General features: G+C 36.7%; 2 protein-coding genes and 1 long non-coding RNA gene across 12 annotated transcripts in view; 2 read left to right on the forward strand and 1 right to left on the reverse strand.

The window, feature by feature from the left end:
- Window positions 1-5,583, forward strand: part of LOC104610878 (uncharacterized) — a 28,716-nt gene extending 23,133 nt beyond the window's left edge. For 3 of the 10 annotated variants that reach the window (XM_010277706.3, XM_088894544.1, XM_088894543.1), the window contains 2 exons: window positions 5,118-5,253; window positions 5,354-5,559. In XM_010277706.3, coding sequence (XP_010276008.1) covers window positions 5,118-5,253; window positions 5,354-5,412 — 195 coding nt within the window. In that variant the 3' untranslated portion in view covers window positions 5,413-5,559. Of the gene's footprint in view, window positions 1-5,117 lie in introns of all 10 variants that reach the window. The other 7 variants (XM_010277707.3, XM_088894547.1, XM_088894546.1 and 4 more) reach the window with 3 other exon arrangements.
- Window positions 5,584-6,541: 958 nt separating this feature from the next.
- Window positions 6,542-7,998, reverse strand: LOC104610879 (Transmembrane protein 97, Putative). Its single transcript, XM_010277710.3, has 3 exons — window positions 7,847-7,998; window positions 7,439-7,762; window positions 6,542-7,248 (listed from the first exon to the last, which is right to left on the reverse strand). The coding sequence occupies exons 1-3, from the start codon at window positions 7,907-7,909 to the stop codon at window positions 7,066-7,068; spliced, it is 570 nt and encodes a 189-aa protein (XP_010276012.1). The 5' UTR covers window positions 7,910-7,998; the 3' UTR covers window positions 6,542-7,065.
- A 2,064-nt stretch (window positions 7,999-10,062) lies between these two features.
- On the forward strand, window positions 10,063-10,761 carry LOC148803940 (uncharacterized). Its single transcript, XR_016068519.1, has 2 exons — window positions 10,063-10,440; window positions 10,520-10,761. It is a non-coding gene; the product is annotated as an uncharacterized LOC148803940 (long non-coding RNA).
- The last annotated feature ends 9,177 nt before the right edge of the window (window positions 10,762-19,938 follow it).

Below are 19,938 nucleotides of genomic sequence, written 5' to 3' on the forward strand. Positions count from 1 at the left end.
ACTATGGGCTCAAAATGACCCAACATTTACATTTAAATGATCCTTGAATCCAGCCATCCTATGAAGACCCAAGGATAATGGACTTAAGTAAGATAAAGCCCATCAGGTAATCAGCCCTTAATGGTCTCTTACACTTAACCTCTCGGTCCATAATGATTAAACACTGCTCTACAGGGAAGGACCTTTCCCCTGGCTGCAAGGTGTAGTGTCACACTCTTTGCTCGAATGGATCATGGGAATTAAAACCTTTTGCAAACACTTTTCATAAAACATAATATATATATATATATTTATATATATTGCAAAACCAAATCTCAAACACAGTTGAAATCCATTGCTGACAGTTTAGGTTTCCATCAGAGAGAGTGTAAATCTGATCATTCACTTTATCCGACAAAGGGGCCGATCCTATCACTATGATCACTCACTTAAGTGAATTCTCAGACTATCCCAACATACCCAAGTTTTGACCCACAAAGGATTTCACTAATTGGCATATCAAAGACAGTCCCATCCGATACCTAGTGCAGTACCATAATCAAGTCTAGGGGTTATGTGTAACTTTTCAGTTTTGCCCATCAATCTCCAAGGTCCAGGGCATAAATGGAAAATGGTCCGGGTTCAGTGTTTCAACCAAACACACACTACATGTGCTTCGGGTCTAACCCTAGTAGCTGAGACAAGCTGCCCCAACTTCTTTGGCAGCACATCAGTGTCAGTCTTGGCAAGATAAACTCTCCAAGCCTATCCAATGGCTGAGAACATTCTAAACTAACACGAGTTTCATAAGTGTCCAGTTTAAGGGGTAATTTCACAAAAACATACCAATATCAACATGAAATAATAATGTACTTTTATTCATTTACAATAAATGTATCTGTACATCAATCTGATTGGAGCTAAGGGCATACATTGTCTAACATCTATAACACCAAATCATTGAGTCTGGATCTCTTAACCAACCTACTATCACCTTGGAGTCCCCTTCAATTACTAGGTTCTCCAAGTTTGTCTTTTGCAACCTGACCACCTTGTAATACTACAAACAGTTCACCCTTTAAAGAGTCTCCAATCCCCACCGGTCCTAAATAAAGTGCTAGTATGATCCCTTCTGTGTTCCTTATGACTCCTCCAATTCCCAAAGGATCTGGATTGCCTTGACTGCTCTCATTAAAGTTTAATTTCAGAAAACCTTCAGAAGGAGGTGTCCACACTGGTCTTGGCTTGATCTTCTGCACTAAACTAGATGCCACTAGAAACCAATTCCTCCAAATATCATCAAAAGAGAATTGTCTAAATGAACCCAGAGTTAGTAGCCAATGTAAAACCTTGGACATTACACAGTCCAAAATCTATTGTTTGCTTCTCTCCTTCTCTTGAAAGATTCTTACGTTTCATTCTTCCGATAGGGTCCAAATCACTACTGCTCTAGTTCACCTCCGCATTTTTTCCCCTTCTTTTTGGCCAAGCAAAAGTAGTAGAGTCAAACAGTAACTTACTCTCCCTTGGCATGTTCCACCTGCACCCAAATAGAGAGAAAAACAAATCCAAATGTCTGCAGCAAAGGAACAGGAAATGAGTAAATGATAACAACATTCACCATTGGGTTTGCAAAGAGTGCACCAGTTTGGGGAAATACACAAGAAAGGCCTTTTCTTTTGCAGGTAGTCCAGAGTGTTAATCATAATTTATTACACTTGCACCTGGAAAATTAGTTAGTGAAACAGATATCTTGAGGTTCTAGTAAGGCAAATGCTTTTGGTCCATTTGATTCCTTTCTTACTTGTCTTCTGGAGTAATGTTTTGAAAATCGTAATTGTATTGTAAATCGTAAAGAAAGTTGAATCGAATCGAATCGTGAATCATAAGATTATTTCTATTTTCTATAAACTTGAAAAAATTAAATATAGATATATTAGAAGGCTAAATATATATAGGAAAGTGACTTTACCCTATTTTTAATTTATATCTACCAAATATGTACCTAAAACAATAGAATTTACTACTTATACAATAGAATCCACATATAATTCCTCTTTAACCTACATATTATGGAAAACAAACTCAACTTTTAGTCTTAAGTAATGTAAATAAATCATTTTCTAGTAAGGGTTTTAAGAAAAGTCTCCCTTGGCAAAACCAAATATTAACAAAAACATAACAAAGTAGAGAACTAATTCTTAATTGAATTTATTTGAATCATAATGAATCGCATAAATCATAAAATTTATGAATCAAATTGTAGGATTCAAACAAAAATAGTAAGATTTTTGCAGAAAAGGATTTGGACATAAGATTCGAATTGAAACCCTTGGGATTCATGATTCAAATCGTGAATTGTATTGTAAATCATAAAATTTTGACAGCGTTGCCTTGGAGGATCTCCCTTTTGTTTGAGAAATTATATGTATCTCTCTTGTGCATGGATTTAAGAGGTGCCCCTCAGGCATGGAGCAATCATATGTCTCTCTCTTGTGCATGGAGAAATTTATATGTATCTCTCTTGTTGGGTGCACCTCACCTGGCTTCTTGCTATGGTTGATGAATTAACCCTGAATTTGATATTGAATACTATGATTAGGTGCCTTGCTTAGACACCTTGCTTATAGCAACAAAGCGCCTATATAGGTGACTAGTCATCCGCCTAGGTGACAAAAATGATATTGCAGGCACCTTATTAATTATTATAATATTATTCATGTTGCTAGTCATCCGCATATGTGTTTATGCATTCTATTCTATACTATATACATCGTTTTTACTTTGTATTAAAGTTTTACTAATGAAATTTAAAAATCCAAGGGTTTTAAGATGAGACAGAAATAAAAACCTCTTTTTGCCCTTTGCCCCTTTTCTGTTTCTCTCTCTTTCTCTCTGACACACATTAAATAAAACAGCATCTCCTCCCTTCTTCTTCTTCTTCTCTTTTGTAGAGATGTAGACAGGGATACTTAGTTGTTTCTTATATGCAGAAATATGCTCCCCATCTTAATTTGTAATTGTTTCAGGCTGCTGTTTTTGTTTTTCTCTCTGTCACAGTTGATAGGGGTATTTTTATCATTGCATCATCTTTTTATTAAGTAATATAAAAGCCAATGAGGGGGGCTGCCGAACCTATTCATTCTGCTCTCTCTTTCTCTCATTCCTTCTCTTGTCCCTCTCTTCTTCTTCTTTGTTTTTTTTTCTTCTTTTCTTTTCTTGAACAGATTTTGAACTAAACCTAGGACTGTTACAGCTATATTTCAAGTTGGTATCAGAGCAGGTTTAAGTTTAGTTTTTGGTCTCATGTATGCTTTTAACCTAGCCAGCTGCATGAGACTCTATTAGGTCTGGAGTTTCAGGCCTTTTTTGCCTGATTCTTGGAGGTCAGTGGAGTTCGGTCCACTATTATAGCACTTCTCTGATTTCTGTTTTTGCCTAGTGACCAGGAAGAATAAGAGATACTTGTTCAATTGAAGTTTAGGGGTTAAACCTCAGGCTGAAGGTGGTGCTCAGTGTTTTCTGGGTCGTGTGGTATTTAACTTTTGTCCCCATGACTAGTCATTAGTCAGCTTTTCTATATTAATGTTGGGTGTCTGATGAGGCTTCTTACCTATTTGTGGGCCCAGGATTTAAATTTTATATTTTCAAGGTGTCCAAAAAAAATTGAAATTTCATGAAGAGTTCAATATTTCAAGTGATATCTAAGGAAAAAAATGTTTATCAGTTTCAAAATATTCCATGTTTTTATCCTATTTTTTCTATGTCAGTACCTGTTTGTTTTTTTTTTCCTGTTTAGTACTTATCCACTCTATGTTACATGCCTGCTTTGTTCCAGTTACTGTTAAAATCATAACAAAATGTTGAAACTTTGAGAATTTCAATGGAATTTAAGCAATTGTATTGGAACAATTGCATTATTGTTCTTGACCTTAGATGTAGTTAATTTTGCCCAACTTTGTCCTTGTGTTTTCTTTCTTGGGAAAATTTTATATCTGGTACTTGGAAGTTTCTAATTTTTATTCTGCATTTGCATTCAAATTGCCAAAGGGGGAGATAAAATTAGTTCATTGCCTTGCATCAGATTTGATGAGACATTATTTTTCTTTGGCACTGATTGTATAATGTTTTCTTGTTGAGAAGCCGAGTTTGGTAAACATGACATGACAGTAAGAGATTACCTTTATATACTTCTATTTAAAGTTTTAACACCAAAATTTCTCCAGGTGAGGGGACCTTAAGATTACATTTACATATATAACAAATTATTCACCTATGGCTCCATTTGGAAGGAGTACAAATACAAATACACAGCGCAAAACCTTGTATTTTGTATTATTTTATATGTATTTGTACTGTACATATTTGTTTTTGTACTCCTTCCAAACTGAGCCTATAGAACAAAGGGGTGGGGTTTTCTCTCCTCTATCAAAGTACATAAGGTGGAAAGGTAAGACACTTGAATTTTTAAAGAATGTATAAAAGATAGCAGCATCCTTAAACTAGGATAACTGATAATCCAAGTTGTTTCTGTATCTTCTTTTATTATCTTTGTATTATTCAATAAACAAAGGAAAATGGAAGTCCCAAGTTGATATTAGGTGTCCCTTGTCCTTGTAATTAAACCATAATTCTGTTATTGAATTCCTTCTTGGTATTAATATTGGTGGTTCATCCCATAGCTTGGATGCCACATTTTATTTTCCTAGTTCCCTTTCCCCCCACCCGCACTTTTATTTTTTCCCTACATCAAATTTGAAATTCAGGATAGATCTATAATTGTTTCACCTTCTCCAATAAGTGTGGGTATGTCATATACATGCAAAACATTAAAATTTCTTCTTGATACTTGTCTTCCTTTCTATCTATTGACATATCTTTGGTTCAGGATTATTTACTTGTTATAAAAATGGGCTATAGAGTTGTATCTTGGAGCTTTAGCTCTTGTAGAAAACCCATGGAAATGGTGATCTGTTTACTTCATTTCTGAGTTATCCTAAACATTCTTAGTTCTGTGGCCTTCCAGTGGAACTTTAGGGCCTTCTGTTTTGATACCTGCTTGTATGGGTTAGTTATTTCTATGGCCACCACAAATGATTCAAGACTCCTGTGTATGACATTTTTTCCCTTGGTTGCAGCCGAGAGTATGTAATGTTGCACGAGAACTCAGTGGAGTAATGAGTATGGATATGGCCTGTGGAGCCCTCGAACTAATTCACTGCGATTGTGCTCTTTGGCACACTAAAGATCCAGGGATGTTCCACTTGCACAATTGTAGGTTCTGCCTGTTGCAAGGCATTCACAATCCAATTCAACTGTTTCAAGCTTTTCGGTTCTGGCTACTAAATAGTGGTTCTAACTTTAGATTGTGCAGATTTATCCCCTTTATGGTTGAAGCTCCTGAAACTACAAGGATATTCTGTAAAATGCTGAATTTTATGAACCAGATAGCGTTAGCCGTGGCCATTTTAGAGCAAGTTCTGTTTTATTTGCTCTTGCCTTCCAGAATGCAAGTAGATAATCTGACGAGGTTTAATCATCTGAAAGCCATTATCTGAGTATAGATTTCTTTTGGACTAAGATATTCCTGTCAATTTTTGGGTATATTTGTCTTGGGTTGCGGTGATTTTCTTCTCACTTTGCGGTATTTCAGTTTTAACTTGAATTCTTCATGACTGTATAATATATCAAGAAGAGTCCAACTCCGTCCAGATAAATAAAACCAAATGAATACTAATGATGCACATCAGGGCCGTTGGTTTCTTTCAGCCCAAATAAACCTGTATTGTCCACATGTATTTGTCCACCGAACCCACCTAAGCTCAACCACTAATCTCAAGTAGATCAGATGGTTGAGAGTTACTGGCGCAAATGAGATTGTACCCAAAGGCCCTTCCAACTTTGTTCTTCAATATTGGTCGTTTGTTCATTTTCGGTTCTTAGTTTATACCCTTTAAAAAGTGATGAATGGACTACACTACGGAGATGACTACAAGTCTACAACTGCTGAATGTTCTGTTTGTGTGGACCTGGCCAAGCTGGAGCAACTTAAGGACTTGTGTGACTGCATGATCGTGTGGTTAAAAGCCTTCTTGTACTAGAAAACTCCACTAATGCGTCTTTCATCATGGAAGAGAAAATACTAAAACTCACTATCAATAAATATCTGGCTTTTTCATTTTTTATCTTATATCACAGAGACACAGGTAAAAGCTGTCTTACGCTCTTGCCTGACAGAAAACTCCATTAGCTGTTTCTTATTATTATCTAGGCATTAGGCAGTTGTTCTACTCACTTGGACATGATATTTTGCGTGTCATTACTTTGATGTTATCTTGATTCTAAATTCCATCTTGTAGACAAGGTTCTAGCTCTTTATATGCACGCTCGATTCCTCAGCAGACGTGATGGAGTTGTTTGAGAATTGCTCCTTAAAAATGTTTTATATGCACGCTCGATTCCTGAGCAGACGTGATGGAGTTGTTTGAGAATTGCTCCTTAAAAATGTTTTATTCAATTTAGGATAAAATTGACAGGAGCAAAGTAACCAACTAAAGAATTTACGTCTCATGAAGATTCTATGCCTCTGCATTCTGTACGATAGCCATTGAAGTAGCAAGAAGCAACTTACAGTAACAAGTCTTATCTTTACTTCAGATGAAAAATGAAAATGCAGCAGGCTGTTGGATTAAATAAGATGGGTGCTGGTGCAAGAGCAAAAATAGTTGCAGTCTTAAAAACATTGTGTGGGAAACCACCAGAACTCTCCTATAGTGGCTTTTCAAAGTCCACCATGAGATGCGGGATTTTGGTTAGCTCATTTAAGGGTGTGGGAAAATTTTTGAATTCTGGGTGTCTCAGACGGGACACCCATGCCCTGTTTTCTGAAGGGGATGTAAGTATAACTCGATCCATTTGATGCCCTACAACAATTGGCTCTCATTAGTAAAGACTGGTTCAGTAGTACATCAGACTTTCTGGATAAAAAACAGGAGCACCAAAGGAAGTCTAAGAACGACCCGAGTACAAAAATCTCTATCTTAACAAACAACAAAGACGAAGGTGATGGGTGTGCGGTTTTCGTCGTCAATCAATCCTCTTCTTTCTATCCATCATGGGTCTGCTGAGCTTGTCCGAAGAAGCCTTGTTACTCTGTGGCACGACTCCACGCAAAATCGCTAAAACAGTAAAACCCAGAAAGGGGAAGTACATTTTCAGCAGCTTATCGGATGTCTTGCCCGAACCCATTAATTCCCCTAATATAGCAACCTGTAAATTTCAATGTTCAATGTGTTCAACATAAAAACAAAAATAAATATTAATTACTTAGAAATTAAACGTTCATGGATCCTTCACCCATTTCTGGTCTCTGATCTATATTAATTTTGATAAATAAATTTCAGTACTAGCCCCCAAGACCCTCGGTGCACTTAAGCATAAACGTGATCGGAGGACGTACCATGGTACTCAAGGTAGAGACGCCATAGATCAAACAAGTAGTCTTCATCCAGGATTTCTTCGCGACAATGCCATAGAGGTTAGCGATGGAGAGAGGCCATTGGAGGAGGAGCTCTAGCCACACAATGCCCACGAAAAAACCTGGTTTCTCAACAATCAAATAATCGCCGTACTCGCGGGCGTACCAGGATTTGAGATCGACCAGGAAATCGGGAAACATGTGTAGAGGGAGACAGGTCTGGGCGTCGATGAGCGGAGCCACCACGGCGATGAGGAGGAAAAAGAAAAATAAGATGGCGTCGACGAGCTTGCACAGACCCATGTTCTGCAAACAAAAAAGGGGATCCTTTAGTCCCCAGATTTTAAAATACGATAATTCAGTATCTTAACTTTGGAGACCGTCAGTTACATGTATCATGTGTAACTTCATGTACGATTTAAGAATTTTGAAAATGTCAAAATTATTCATCATGAAGATCTTTGTCAACCCTTGCAACAAAGCCCAAACTCTCTTTTATTCCTATAGGTAAAAGAGAGGAGAACTGGATGACTTGTCTTGATACTTGAGAGAAAGAGATATCAATGATGGTAGCTGGAGACTCTTCTCTTTTTCAGTTTTTTAGATAAGATAATTACAATAGTTAAAGAAAAAATTTTCTCCTATAAATTACTTTGGTTTTAGTTTGAAGATGACGGAATATTCAGAGGAGAAGTAGGGAATTTGTTTTTGGGCTTGTTTTTAATTTTTCTTCTTTTCATTCCCTTTGTTTTTTGTTTTTGGGGAGTTAAGTTATTTTATCTCTCCTTTTGCATCTATATTCCCTCTTTTCTTTTAATTTAATGAAGATGGTGTTATTGATAAAAGAAAAAAGTGTTGTTGCACGGATGAAAAATTTGGTGGCTTGTTTTGATTTTAGTGGATGGTTGATAAAGAAAATTAAATGACACTTAAAGGGCATTTGTATCTTTTCACATGCCACTTAATGGCTGATTAAGGACAAGTATTACATTATTGTGTTTTAAAAGTTTGAATACTTGATTATTGCAATTTTAAGTTTAAGGACCAAATTACCACTCGAGCCAAATACATAGAATACTGATTGAAAATTAATACTAGAAGAATAAATTTCTTAAACTACTCTTATGGTTTAATTAATTGACTAACTCTATTAAGATCTAGCGATTTAGAAGTGCATTTTATAGCATAGATTTCAGTAGTTCAAATTTGTCATTTTGAGTTGGGCGTTCTTATTGTAGTTGGAGAAGGGTGGGTAGACTGTGAGGCCCTCTGCGTTGTGAATGCTAGTGGACCCACGTGTGCATCCCTGCCGTTCTGCCACCGCTAAACACGAACCTGCTGGTCTAGATTGAAGTAAGGGTGTGATTTCTGGTTTGGATGTGAAGCAACTTCATTTTTTATTGTCATGCTTAATATTTAACACTTAAGGAATTATGCACATTCACAAGCAAATAGTAAAGAGATAAGTTGGTATTGTATATTAAATTTAATTTTTACAATAAAAATGGTCTATGAACAGTCCATAACTCCCAAGACCCTAAATAGCCAGGGTCTCAACAGCCTTAAAACTAATTTCATTAAAAATTGTAATGCAGTATGGTTATAAATTGTAATATTAGCAAAATTCCATATTTTTGTATATATATAATGTAAATATTTGTCTTTATTTTGATCAAGATCATAAAAGTTAAATAGAGTATCATCATATAAGGTCAATACTTAAATTTTTACATGTGTAGCACATGCTTACACTAACAAGTTTTAAGAGATAAATCTTATTTATTTATTATATTAGATATAGTATTTTATTTTTTTTTTAATTTACTGTGACATTGATGAAATCACAAGATCTTACCAGGGATTAGAAGTGGGTAATAGCTTGTGGATGGGAACCATCTAGAAATGGCCTTAAAATATGCCACCTCATTAAAAAAAAAAAAACTCTTAATGGGTGTGTGATGTTTCAAATCAAAACCAACTCTAATTTTCTTTTGCTAAATCCATAGTACAAAAGCCATTTTCAGGCAAACCAAACCAGTCGGCTCATGAGCAACTCTTTGAAATCATTGATAAAAAAAAAAAAAAAAAATTGTGGGAGGGCTGTTCTCGACTAATCCAGAGACAGCTGCAACTAGAAAGTTGCAATCGCTTTCGATAATAATTGACCCTTGAACCTCGATCATGGACCTCAGTAACCTGACCCCTTCCACAAAAGACATCACCTTTGCATGAAGCTGGGAGGAAACCTTGAGAGCACCACAAGAACCTGCCAGAATTCTATCTCTGAAGTCTCTGATTACTGCACTAAAGGGTCATTTTTTATCACCAAAAAAGTCTCCATCTATATTCACTTTCACAGCACCATAGTCCGGAGGAACCCAAAAGCATGCTTTAGTTTCTTCTTTTTCAGCCGCTTGGCTCACCTGGGACCTGGTCCCCAAGCAGTCCAGCCTCTCCTGCACTTTCCTGTTGATACAATTTAGAACATGAATCAGATCTGTATTAGTACCTTCAAATATAATACCATTTTTGAAATTCCATATTGACCAGAGTGAAAGGGCTATATGACAATTTCTACCCTACCTGGTGGGTACTTGCCCCAACCCTCCCTGATGGGACGGGTTTATTTTGTTTGAATGATGGGTTTTGAGGTGGGGATGGGTTTTAGGATTCTACAACCTGTATAGGTACAGGTAGGGTACAGTATTAAGCTAAGCCCAACCCTCTTTGACCCGCTTATTGTTGGAAAGCATATTAAGTTTATTCACCAAGTGTTGAATAGGTATCTGTCAGGATAATACAATAGAGGTTTTGAGGAGAGACACCACCAGGGGTGCAATTAGGGTTTCTCTATAGGAGAGCTGCCGTCGGGGGTGCGACTCCCTATTCGTAGAGCCAGTGATCCATCGGCTTCCTATAACTCCTTCGACAGAAACATGACTATTCTGGCTGGTGATCTGCTAGTGAAATTTTTTGCTGTGATAGTAAGTTCTCTCTTTCTCTCTCTTTCCCTCGTAAGCAAGTCTAAAGAAGGGAGAACCAACGGTTTTTTTTTTCCTCTAGAGCAAATCTGTAGCAGCCCTATGAAGTTTTCAAATGGACCTTGATCGGAAAGTGTATGAATGGCCGTCTAACACTACCGGGGATTCAAGACTTGATTGTTCATTCTTTTCTTTTAAAAGGTGTGGTTTGAGTTACTTCTTTGGATTCAAAACATGTTTTTGATCCATTTCGCTATATTGGAGGATTTTTTCAAAGTGTGGTTGTGTGGTATCTTTAAAATCAAATCATTTTTATTTAAATTATTCAAGTGGATGCCATATTTTGTGTTCGGCTAGGGGCCATTTGTGGTTTCCGTTTGGATCAATCTCCTCTTTCTTCCGATTAGCTTTTTTTTGGAAGGTTTATTGTGTTCTATTGCCTAAGCCATTGGCCCATTGCTAAAGCTTGATCCTGTAACTATAAGTCTCTTTAGAACAAATGCAACTTGGGTTTGTATTGAGCTGGATCAATAGGAAGAAACATCCATCTCGCGTTCATGACGCTAATGCTTGATAGCACAATATGGTGAAGATTCCTGCTAGTTGGCTGGTGGCCATGAAAACAAAGTATAAACAATCTCCTCTCAATAGGAAATTGATATAATTGGAAACTCCCTTAGATAAGAGAAAACTTGGAGGTGTTTGCTGAAAATATAAATGAAGAATCTGAAATGCCAGTTATTTTAGGTCCATTTAATGCGAGTGTTTACCCAATGCCTGTTCACAAACAAGGTATTATGGTTAAAGAGGACCTTTTTCTTGCTGACTATAACAGACCATTTTGGGATTTTGGCAAAAAAGTTAACTCAACCCCACCAACTATAGAATTTCTCATCTTGATTGGAAGGTTTGATCGATGGAAAAATAGTTTTGATGTTTTTCCTCCCGTGGCATTAGTCGACAATGAGGACACTTCCATTTCACCATTACCAAATCCGATTGACACAGGAGAATGTTTTTTTGTTCTAATATACATAATAGAGAAAAAGGTTCAAACTTGGGGCAAGATGATGACTCTCAATCAGAAGTAGAGATGATTGACATTATGGAATTGAAAAGGTTTAGTGCTATGATTCAAAAACGTCTTAATGTCAAACGGGATTTTAATTCAAAGCAAAAAGGGAAAGAAACTACATCTGTTATGGTTGGCATGGAAACTAAAACTGAAGAATCTAATGCTTATTAGGGGTGTTTAGGGTTCCGTTAATCGAACCATGGTCCTTTTTTGTAAATCGAACCTCTGGTATCGGTTTTTTCATTTCGCCAAATCGAAATCGAATTGGTACCACCAGTTAACTGGTCCGTCGGTTTTGGTTTTTAACCGTTTCAATTCTTCGGTTTTTTATATGTATAATATTATATTATAAATGACAAATGATATATAATATATTATAAATATTTTAAAAATATATTTATATATAATACATAGAAAATATGTGACCTATATTAAATATATATATATATATATATATATAATATATACCGGTCGGTTCGGTTAATTGTTGGTTTTTTGTAGGTTAACCGAAAACTGAACCGGTCCTTTGGTTTTTCAAGAATTTCGAACCGAAACCGAATTGATCGGTTCAATTAGCCGCATTTTGCAGTTCGGCGGTTCGATTTAGTTTCTCGGTTTTTCATGGACACCCCTAATGCTTATCCTAGGGTTTGTTAACATCAATGTTTTTGAACCGTCGTTGACCCAGACGGTTGGACCATTCAGCCTGGAAATCATCGTAGCAACCGATTCCATTTCACCCTTGACCCATTCTTGGGTTAAAAACCATTGACTTTGTTAGAAAACTACTGGCCCGAGTGGTCAGACCGTCGACTCGTTTGACCCGGACATTGGTTCGCAGTTTAAGAAATTGCAGAGAGGGGAGAAACTGAGAGTCTGAGTCTGAGACACAAACTCAAATTTGAGATCCAACAGAGAGAGAGAAGAAGAAGAAGAAGAAGAAGAAGAAGAAGAAGAAGAAGAAGAAGAAGAAGAGAAGTCGATCTTAGATCTGAGGTCTAAGAAAAAAAATGAAAAATCGATCTCAGATCTGAGATCTAAGAAAAAAAATGAAAAATTGATCTCAAATCTGAGATTTGAAAACTCATATCTCATATCTCAGATCTGTCATCTGCGTCTGTTACCGCCATCTCGCCGTCGCTGTCACCATATCGCCATCACCGGTGACCGTCGAATCATTCTCCTCCTCTTCCTTCTTCCCTCATTTCCTCTTTCCTTTCTCTCCTTTTCCTTATTTTCTTTTCTCATTCTTTTTTTTCTTCCCTTCTTTTCTTCTTTCTCAGCCCACAACAGTTTCTTTACTCTTTTCTCCATTTCTACTTTCTCATATATAAATATATAACTATTTGCCCTAATGCAAACCATCAGAACCATTCAACCCGAATGGTCAAACTGTTGACTTGAAAACCGATAGCCAGAACATTAGTCGACATTGAGAACATTGTGGTTCTAGATAAAAGTGGCTTAAAAGATAGCGTTCTTGATCATGGTTTCATTTCTGTCCAAAAGAAGAAGAGGTCGCAAATCTAAAATGGATCAAGACCTAAATAAGCATTTGGTCTCGATGCACAAATCAACAAGGCAAATAAAGGTATTCTACTTGAAATTATTTTTTCCATTTATAGTTTTAAGCATTCATGCTCTATTGTATTGATCTTTCGGGGTAAGGTCTATGTTCCCCATCCTTTCTTATTAATAAATTTTTTTTAGCCAAAAAACAAGGATACTAAGCTTTCCTCCAAACCAAACCATACACTTCTATTCTAGCCGGCCGGCAAGCACATAAAGCATGAAAACCAGTCTCATTTTGCTCCTGACAAATTTTGACACAAGGGGGAATCAGTAATTTTCCTCTTCCATAGGACTCTGGCAGCCACCGCCTTATTAACACACTTCCAGATGAAAGACTTAACTTTCTGTTCAATTGGAAGGCACCAAAACTGTTTTTAATTGCAAAATAAAGCCTTTTGAATGTGGGGTCCAGACTTTAAAGTATCTTGCCAACTGAACTTCTGCTGCCCTGATCAATTAGTTCTTTCACTTTTGAGGGTCCCATAGGTCCTGGGTTTGGTTCCATTACTCTGATTCCCTTAAGACTTGGGACCCAGAGGTCTAGCCAGATATTCACATTCTGACCTTCACTCACCGCCCAAGAGACACCCTTGAGAAGTACCTCTCTCCTCTCAAGCAGGCTCTTCCAGCCCCAAGAGTCCTTTTTTCACACATTCTGAGTTTGGGAGCATCATTGTATGGGACTACTGCTCTCAATTAATTAATGGCCGGGGTCATCTCTTTCTTAAGAATCCTAAGGATGGGCCAAAAGATTCTGTTTTAATATTCCTTTTTAAATAAGGATATATTTTTTTAGTTGTAATGATGTATTTGTGAACTTCTCTTTTGTTAGTCGCGTAGGAAAGGAGGCAGCTAGCTCATGCCTTAGCTTTTCGTGGCTTTGATAATAGAATTCTCCACCAGATTGGTTAGTGAACCGTTAAGGTGTTGTTGTAATCATTTGTTAGAGTGTTCATAATCATAATCATAGTTGGTAGTAAGTCCTTAGTTTCTAGGTCTAAGGGTATTGTTCTTACTTGTTAGTTGGTTTGGAAAAATGGTAGGATTCATCTAATGGACGTCAAGTGCGCAAGAGCCACTAACGAGTCATCATGGGCCAAGTGCTTATGGCCCACGGTCGCAGTACATCAACATCCAAACATCACATGTAAAGGAAGAATTGGTCCAATCAATTAACTGCTATAAAGCCCATTTAACAGCCCATTTAAAACCCATAACATTAACAATTAATGTCGACTAGGTATATGGGCTGAATCGCAGTTAGCAGTTCGGCCCATACAACTTTTCTCATAATAGTGGGCTTTTGCAGTTTTAACCATTTAAAACTGGGCTTTACAGGTGGGCTGAATTAATCCCTGTAATTGAACATCAGATTTGGAACAACAAGTGTGAGAAAAATGGACTGAAAAACAGTCCCTTTCGAACCCTAGATTCGGTCCAAATAGTTTTGGTCCAATCTAGTCCGAAATGGTCCGAAACTGATTTTCAATTCAAGAATTAATTTATGAAAGATATGAAATTAATAATTTTGATTTTCACAAATCAACTATGGACTATTCGCACCACCTGCAAAACAGAGGTTAAACACCAAGGTTGCAGTTTCACAAACTGCAAATCGCAGAAAGCGATTTCTCCATCTGCAAATCTCCAGCGCCGCCATCTTCTTCCTTCTTCTTTAATCAAGAAAAATAAAAAACAAAAATCCTATTTCTATTAATTTATTACATTCTTGATCAAATCCTATACATTCAGTCTAGAAAATAAAAACAAATTATTTACAGACCGAATTGAATAAAATAAATGAAAAAGGGTGCGCAGACCATCTGTGCCAAATCTGCACTGCGATCTCCAGGTTCGAACAGTCCATTAAATCAAAATAAATAAAGAATAGTTCTAAATAAATTTTGGATTTAACAGAAATTAATTTCAGATCATTCGCCCTTAACAAGAAACAGTTTCTTGAAATAAAGAAAACAATCTACGCAAATCTTGGCAGAACATCTTCTGTCCATCTGCGCAAGTTCAGATCTGATTTTCTTTTGGTTCAAGATTCGAACCTGTAGCTCTGATACCACTGGAAAAATGGTAGGATCCATCTAATGGACGCCAAGATAGTTGCGGAATGGGTGGGCGAATTTCAAAAATTTTCCTACCTTCTTCCAACTGGGAATCATATTCCCTAAATTTAGAATACAATATTCAAGGATCTTACTTGAACCATAATCGAACCAGATCTGAACCAAAAGGAAAAGGGATGAATATACCTGATCCGGAGAAACAGTATCTCCCAAAGTTGGTGTTCACGCCCAAAGAAGACACCAAGATCCGCTCCTGCTGAAGATGACACAGTTGTGGGTGGAACGGAACCAACAGAGTGCGTCCTACACACTGGATCCTTCGCAAGAATCCTCTGGAAACTCTGAACACCGAATCTTTTTCAGTCTTTTCTGCAAGACTGATGTCAAGAACTGATTTATTGACTTCTTTCTTCTTCAAAGATTAAATCTTGCAAGAAGGAATGGCGGCGGCTGGAGGAGAACTCCAAGGACGAAGATGGCTGAATTGTTTATCTTCTCTCTGGAGTGTGAATGAGATCTAATCTCTATTCGCAGGAAGCTTTCTTGCTTTCTCAAAAACCCCTTGATCGAAATCTAATGTTTTTATCTTCTGGTTTCTCCTCATTTCTTCTTGATTAAGAAACCTCCTAATTAGGAGTTATCCCAATCCAAATCAGTATTTGGATAGGGGATGATCTTAATCCTATTTGCAGATTAAGTTAGGTTACTCCTGATCTTATCAGGAGGTTACCAGATTCAAATCTGATTTGAATTGGGTCTCCAAGAGTGGATAAGGCTAAAGGCCCAATCCTTTTGCTAACATTAATCTCAGATCCGCCCCATAGATGGGTGATTATATCAGCCAAGCTCGAAATTGGCTTTTGGCCCATTAAGTGTTCAGTGCTTAAGTAGTTTCCAATCTGCTGCCCAGTTGGGCTTCTTTGTATGGCGTGGGACCCAAGCATTGATGTACACACCAGCCACATGGGTTCGGCCCAACCTTTATTATAAGGCTCAGCCGAATTCACTGAAAAACTCAGTAAACCCCTGAGTCCATCACATGGGCCCTATGGGCCCAACACTTACATTAAGTGGTCATTGGGCCAAGCCATCTTATAAAAACCTAGGGACTGTGGGCAGGTGCAAGATTAGCCCGTCAGGTACTATCCTAAATGGTCTTACACTTAATCTCTCAGCCCTTAATGATCAAGCACTGCCCGTTAAGAGAGGACCTCTCCTCGGCTGCAAGGAACAGTGCCGCACTCTCCACTCACATGGATCCTGGGAATTAAAACCATTTGCAAACATTTCGAAACCGTACATATACATATACATACATATATATATATATATTAATTTTGCAAAACAAAATTTCAACGATTGAAATCAACTGTCAGCAGTTTGGTTTCCATCAGAGAGAGTGCATTCCCGATCATTACCCTTGTCCGACAAAGGGGTTGATCCTGTCACTATGATCACCCACTTAGATGAGTTCTCAGATTGTCCCAACATACCCAGGTTTTGATCCCCATCTAAGGATCTCACTGATTGACATATCAAAGATAACCCGATCTGACACCTAGTGAAGTGTCATAATCGAGTCTAGGGGTCAGGTGTAACTTTCCAGTTTTGCCCATCTATCTCCAAGGTCCAGGGCAATACTGGAAATCTGGTCTGGTTCAAGGATTCGAGTAATCCCATACTGCATGTGCCTTGGGTCTTACCCTGGTGGCCGAGACAGGCCATCCCAACACTTGGTGGCACACCAGTATCAGCCTTGGTAGGATAAATCTCCCCAAACTTATCCAATGGCTGTGAACATTTAAAACTAACACGAGTCTCTATAAGTGTCCAATTTTAGGGTCTTACACAGAATTATACCAAACAACATGAATCAAACATGCACTTTATTTATTTACACTAAATGTCAAAAGTACATCAAATCGGATTGAAGCTAAGGGCATACAAAATTGTCTAACACTTAGTTTCTAGGTCTAAGGGTATTGTTCTTACTTCTTAGTTGGTCTGTTTGTGTCTGACTTTTCTCTTGTTTTCTCTTTCCTTTGAATGAATTGCTTTTTTCACTTTTTTTTTTCAATCCTTATCTATGCACTTACACACTACACTGCAACAAATAGGGTGGGGTAAGGTTCAAAATATCGATACGTATTAATCTGTATCGGTTGATATCCATCATTTCAGGAGTTTCTCGATATATTTTTACAAAAAGTGTATCGGGGTTCTAACTGATTTAAGGGATGGAAGAGCCTTAAATCGATTCCCCTGAATCAATTTAAAAAAAATAAAATAACACTATTAATACCATCCAATACATCTATACATATCGATATTTAAAACCTTGGGGTGGGGTGGGGGCATTGTTTGTCTCTCTCCATCATCGATTCCAGCACGCATTACGCCCTTTATATTGACATCAGATACCTAGATTCATGAGCGTTCCCGCAAAAGGTAGGGAGAAACTTTTAATTCCACTTTATGCATCAACACATGACATGATTTCCCACAAGATTCATGTTTTGCTTTGTGCAAACAAGTTGGGTCCTCCATGGTTTCCTAGACAATGGCTAACATCTATGAAAGCCTAACGATATCCAAACCACACATCTCATGGGTCTCACCCCAACAAACCCCGGTTCCCTTTAAAAAGCTTACTCCTACTAGCAATGCCATTTGATTACTTTGTCTGGTAATTCTCTTCATTTGAATAATAATTTACAAGACCAAATTCGCCGCCTCTTTGGAAGTGTTATATAAAAAATTAATTGTGTATTATAAGCTTACTTACGTAAGCAAGCATCTATGTTTCATTTGATGGAAAATAAGTGAGAAAAGGTTTGAGCGAAGGTTTCTCAATAAAATTTGATTCGTTTATATTCTAATCCAATCTTGGTTTTATATTGAATTCAAATTGAATTGAAGTTACAATTGCCTCGGAGATTGAATGTGCTGAAAAGATATGACATTTAAAAAGGCTTTGACCAATCAAACTCTCCTCCCATCGAATTTTGATGAAAATCTACCTAATTGGTTATTTGATTTTAATGATGATGACGTTATACGTAGGTGAGTAAATGGGTGGATTTCATCCGAATCGAATGGAATTGATTTTGGACGGATTCGATGAATTAGATTTGGTTGATCTTGGTGGAGACTGTTTTGGAATCAAATTTGCTTTAAAATAAACGTTAAATATTTTTGGAATGTGAAGATTTAAATGTAGCGCTTATGGTTATAAAGGCCATTGTCTCACTTCAACATTGAATTATTTAAGTGATTTCAGTCATTTGATCATTTGTTTTCATTTTAATATTTGAATGTATACAAAAAATAATGTAAAAGTAATATTTACCATTATTTAGACAATCAGACCGGATCGGGCAATTGAATCGTGACCCAAGCCCTGATCGGTTCGGTCATACCCCAATAACCAAACTTACTCCAAACCCGCTGAAAATCGGCGAACTAGTCAGTTTCATGAAATTGCCCGTGTCTATATATAAGTGAAATTTTAAAATATTGTTAACAAGATTTAAACTTAAGACCTCTTATTTTCACGAATTACTTAATGACCACTAATCCACCTCTGTACTTATGCTAATTAATGACTATTTATTGTATATATTGTATTATTATACACATATTTTAAAGAAAATGTAAGTTAAAAGGCTTATATAGTATTTATATGACCCATAGTATATTTATGTATATGCCACATCATCACGGTTCGACCCTGGTTGAACCTATGACCCATGAACCTCTCTCCCTTCTCCGATTCTCTCGACATTGATAGTTACAAAATTTAAGTTTAAATTATATGTTTTAAACCATATAATGCTATTCTACATATTAAAATATTCAATTTAATCAATAAAGATAATATAAGTTTTAAACTATATAAAATGCTTTTTTTTTCCTGAAAGGGAAAAGTAAAAGAATGAACACCTGTGGAACCGACCTCAAAACCACAAAGACTAGAATCAACCCTAAAACCGACCTTCATAGGGTAGGTTTTAGTTCCAAAAACCTGGAACAAGGTTGGTTCTAGATTTTCCCATGGAACTGAACTGAATCGAACCGAACCAAACCAATCCATGCTCACCCTTAGTTATAAGTTTTTTTCGATATCATAATCAAATCCTCTTACTAGAGAGTTTCTCCTTCAAACAAGTGGCATTTTGTTTTCTTGAGAGCATCTCAAAAGCGATTATTCCTACTTTCAAATAAAATCTTTATTCACGATACATTTCTTGGTACATGTGTCTTTTCACTGAAGAAAAACTATAAACTTAAAATGGTAGTTAACTACACTCTCAAAAAGTTCAGGGTAATTAGCTCCATTAAAAGGAAAAAAAGCTCATTTCAAATAATGTAGATTCATAAAATGAATTATTATTTAAAAATAAAACAAACTTGATCCAATCTATTAAATGAAATAACAAATTTATATACAAAAAATATCAAATAAAATAAAGACCTAAGCTTAAAACATAAAGAATGGGCATCAAACAAATTTATTACATGAATGAAAAATATCAGAATATATGACAATTTAGTAAAAACCATGAGATTTAAAACAAATTTATTAATAGATAAAATTTAATTATATCGAATTGAATCGAATAATACAAAATCGGTTAAGGGTGGATTGATATAAGATCCAATTATAAAGTGATCGAATTCAGATATGCTAGGATCAAATTCAATTTTGAGAATTCGGACAATCAGATACATTTGCAGCTCCAATTTTCTGTCAAACCAAACACAGCAAGGGATTCA

The sequence above is a fragment of the Nelumbo nucifera genome, chromosome 1, assembly GCF_055504915.1.
Source record: "Nelumbo nucifera cultivar China Antique chromosome 1, China Antique-T2T, whole genome shotgun sequence".
Taxonomy (NCBI): Eukaryota; Viridiplantae; Streptophyta; class Magnoliopsida; order Proteales; family Nelumbonaceae; genus Nelumbo; species Nelumbo nucifera.

Excerpts from the sequence above, each read along its gene's own strand:
- LOC104610879 (XM_010277710.3), bottom strand. The coding sequence starts at position 7,909 with ATGATGAATAATTTTGACATTTTCAAAATTCTTAAATCGTACATGAAG. Across the intron at positions 7,763-7,846 it reads TGAAGTTACACATGATACAT|AACATGGGTCTGTGCAAGCT; the intron begins GTAACTGACGGT and ends TTTTGTTTGCAG. Across the intron at positions 7,249-7,438 it reads TCTCTACCTTGAGTACCATG|GTTGCTATATTAGGGGAATT; the intron begins GTACGTCCTCCG and ends TGAAATTTACAG.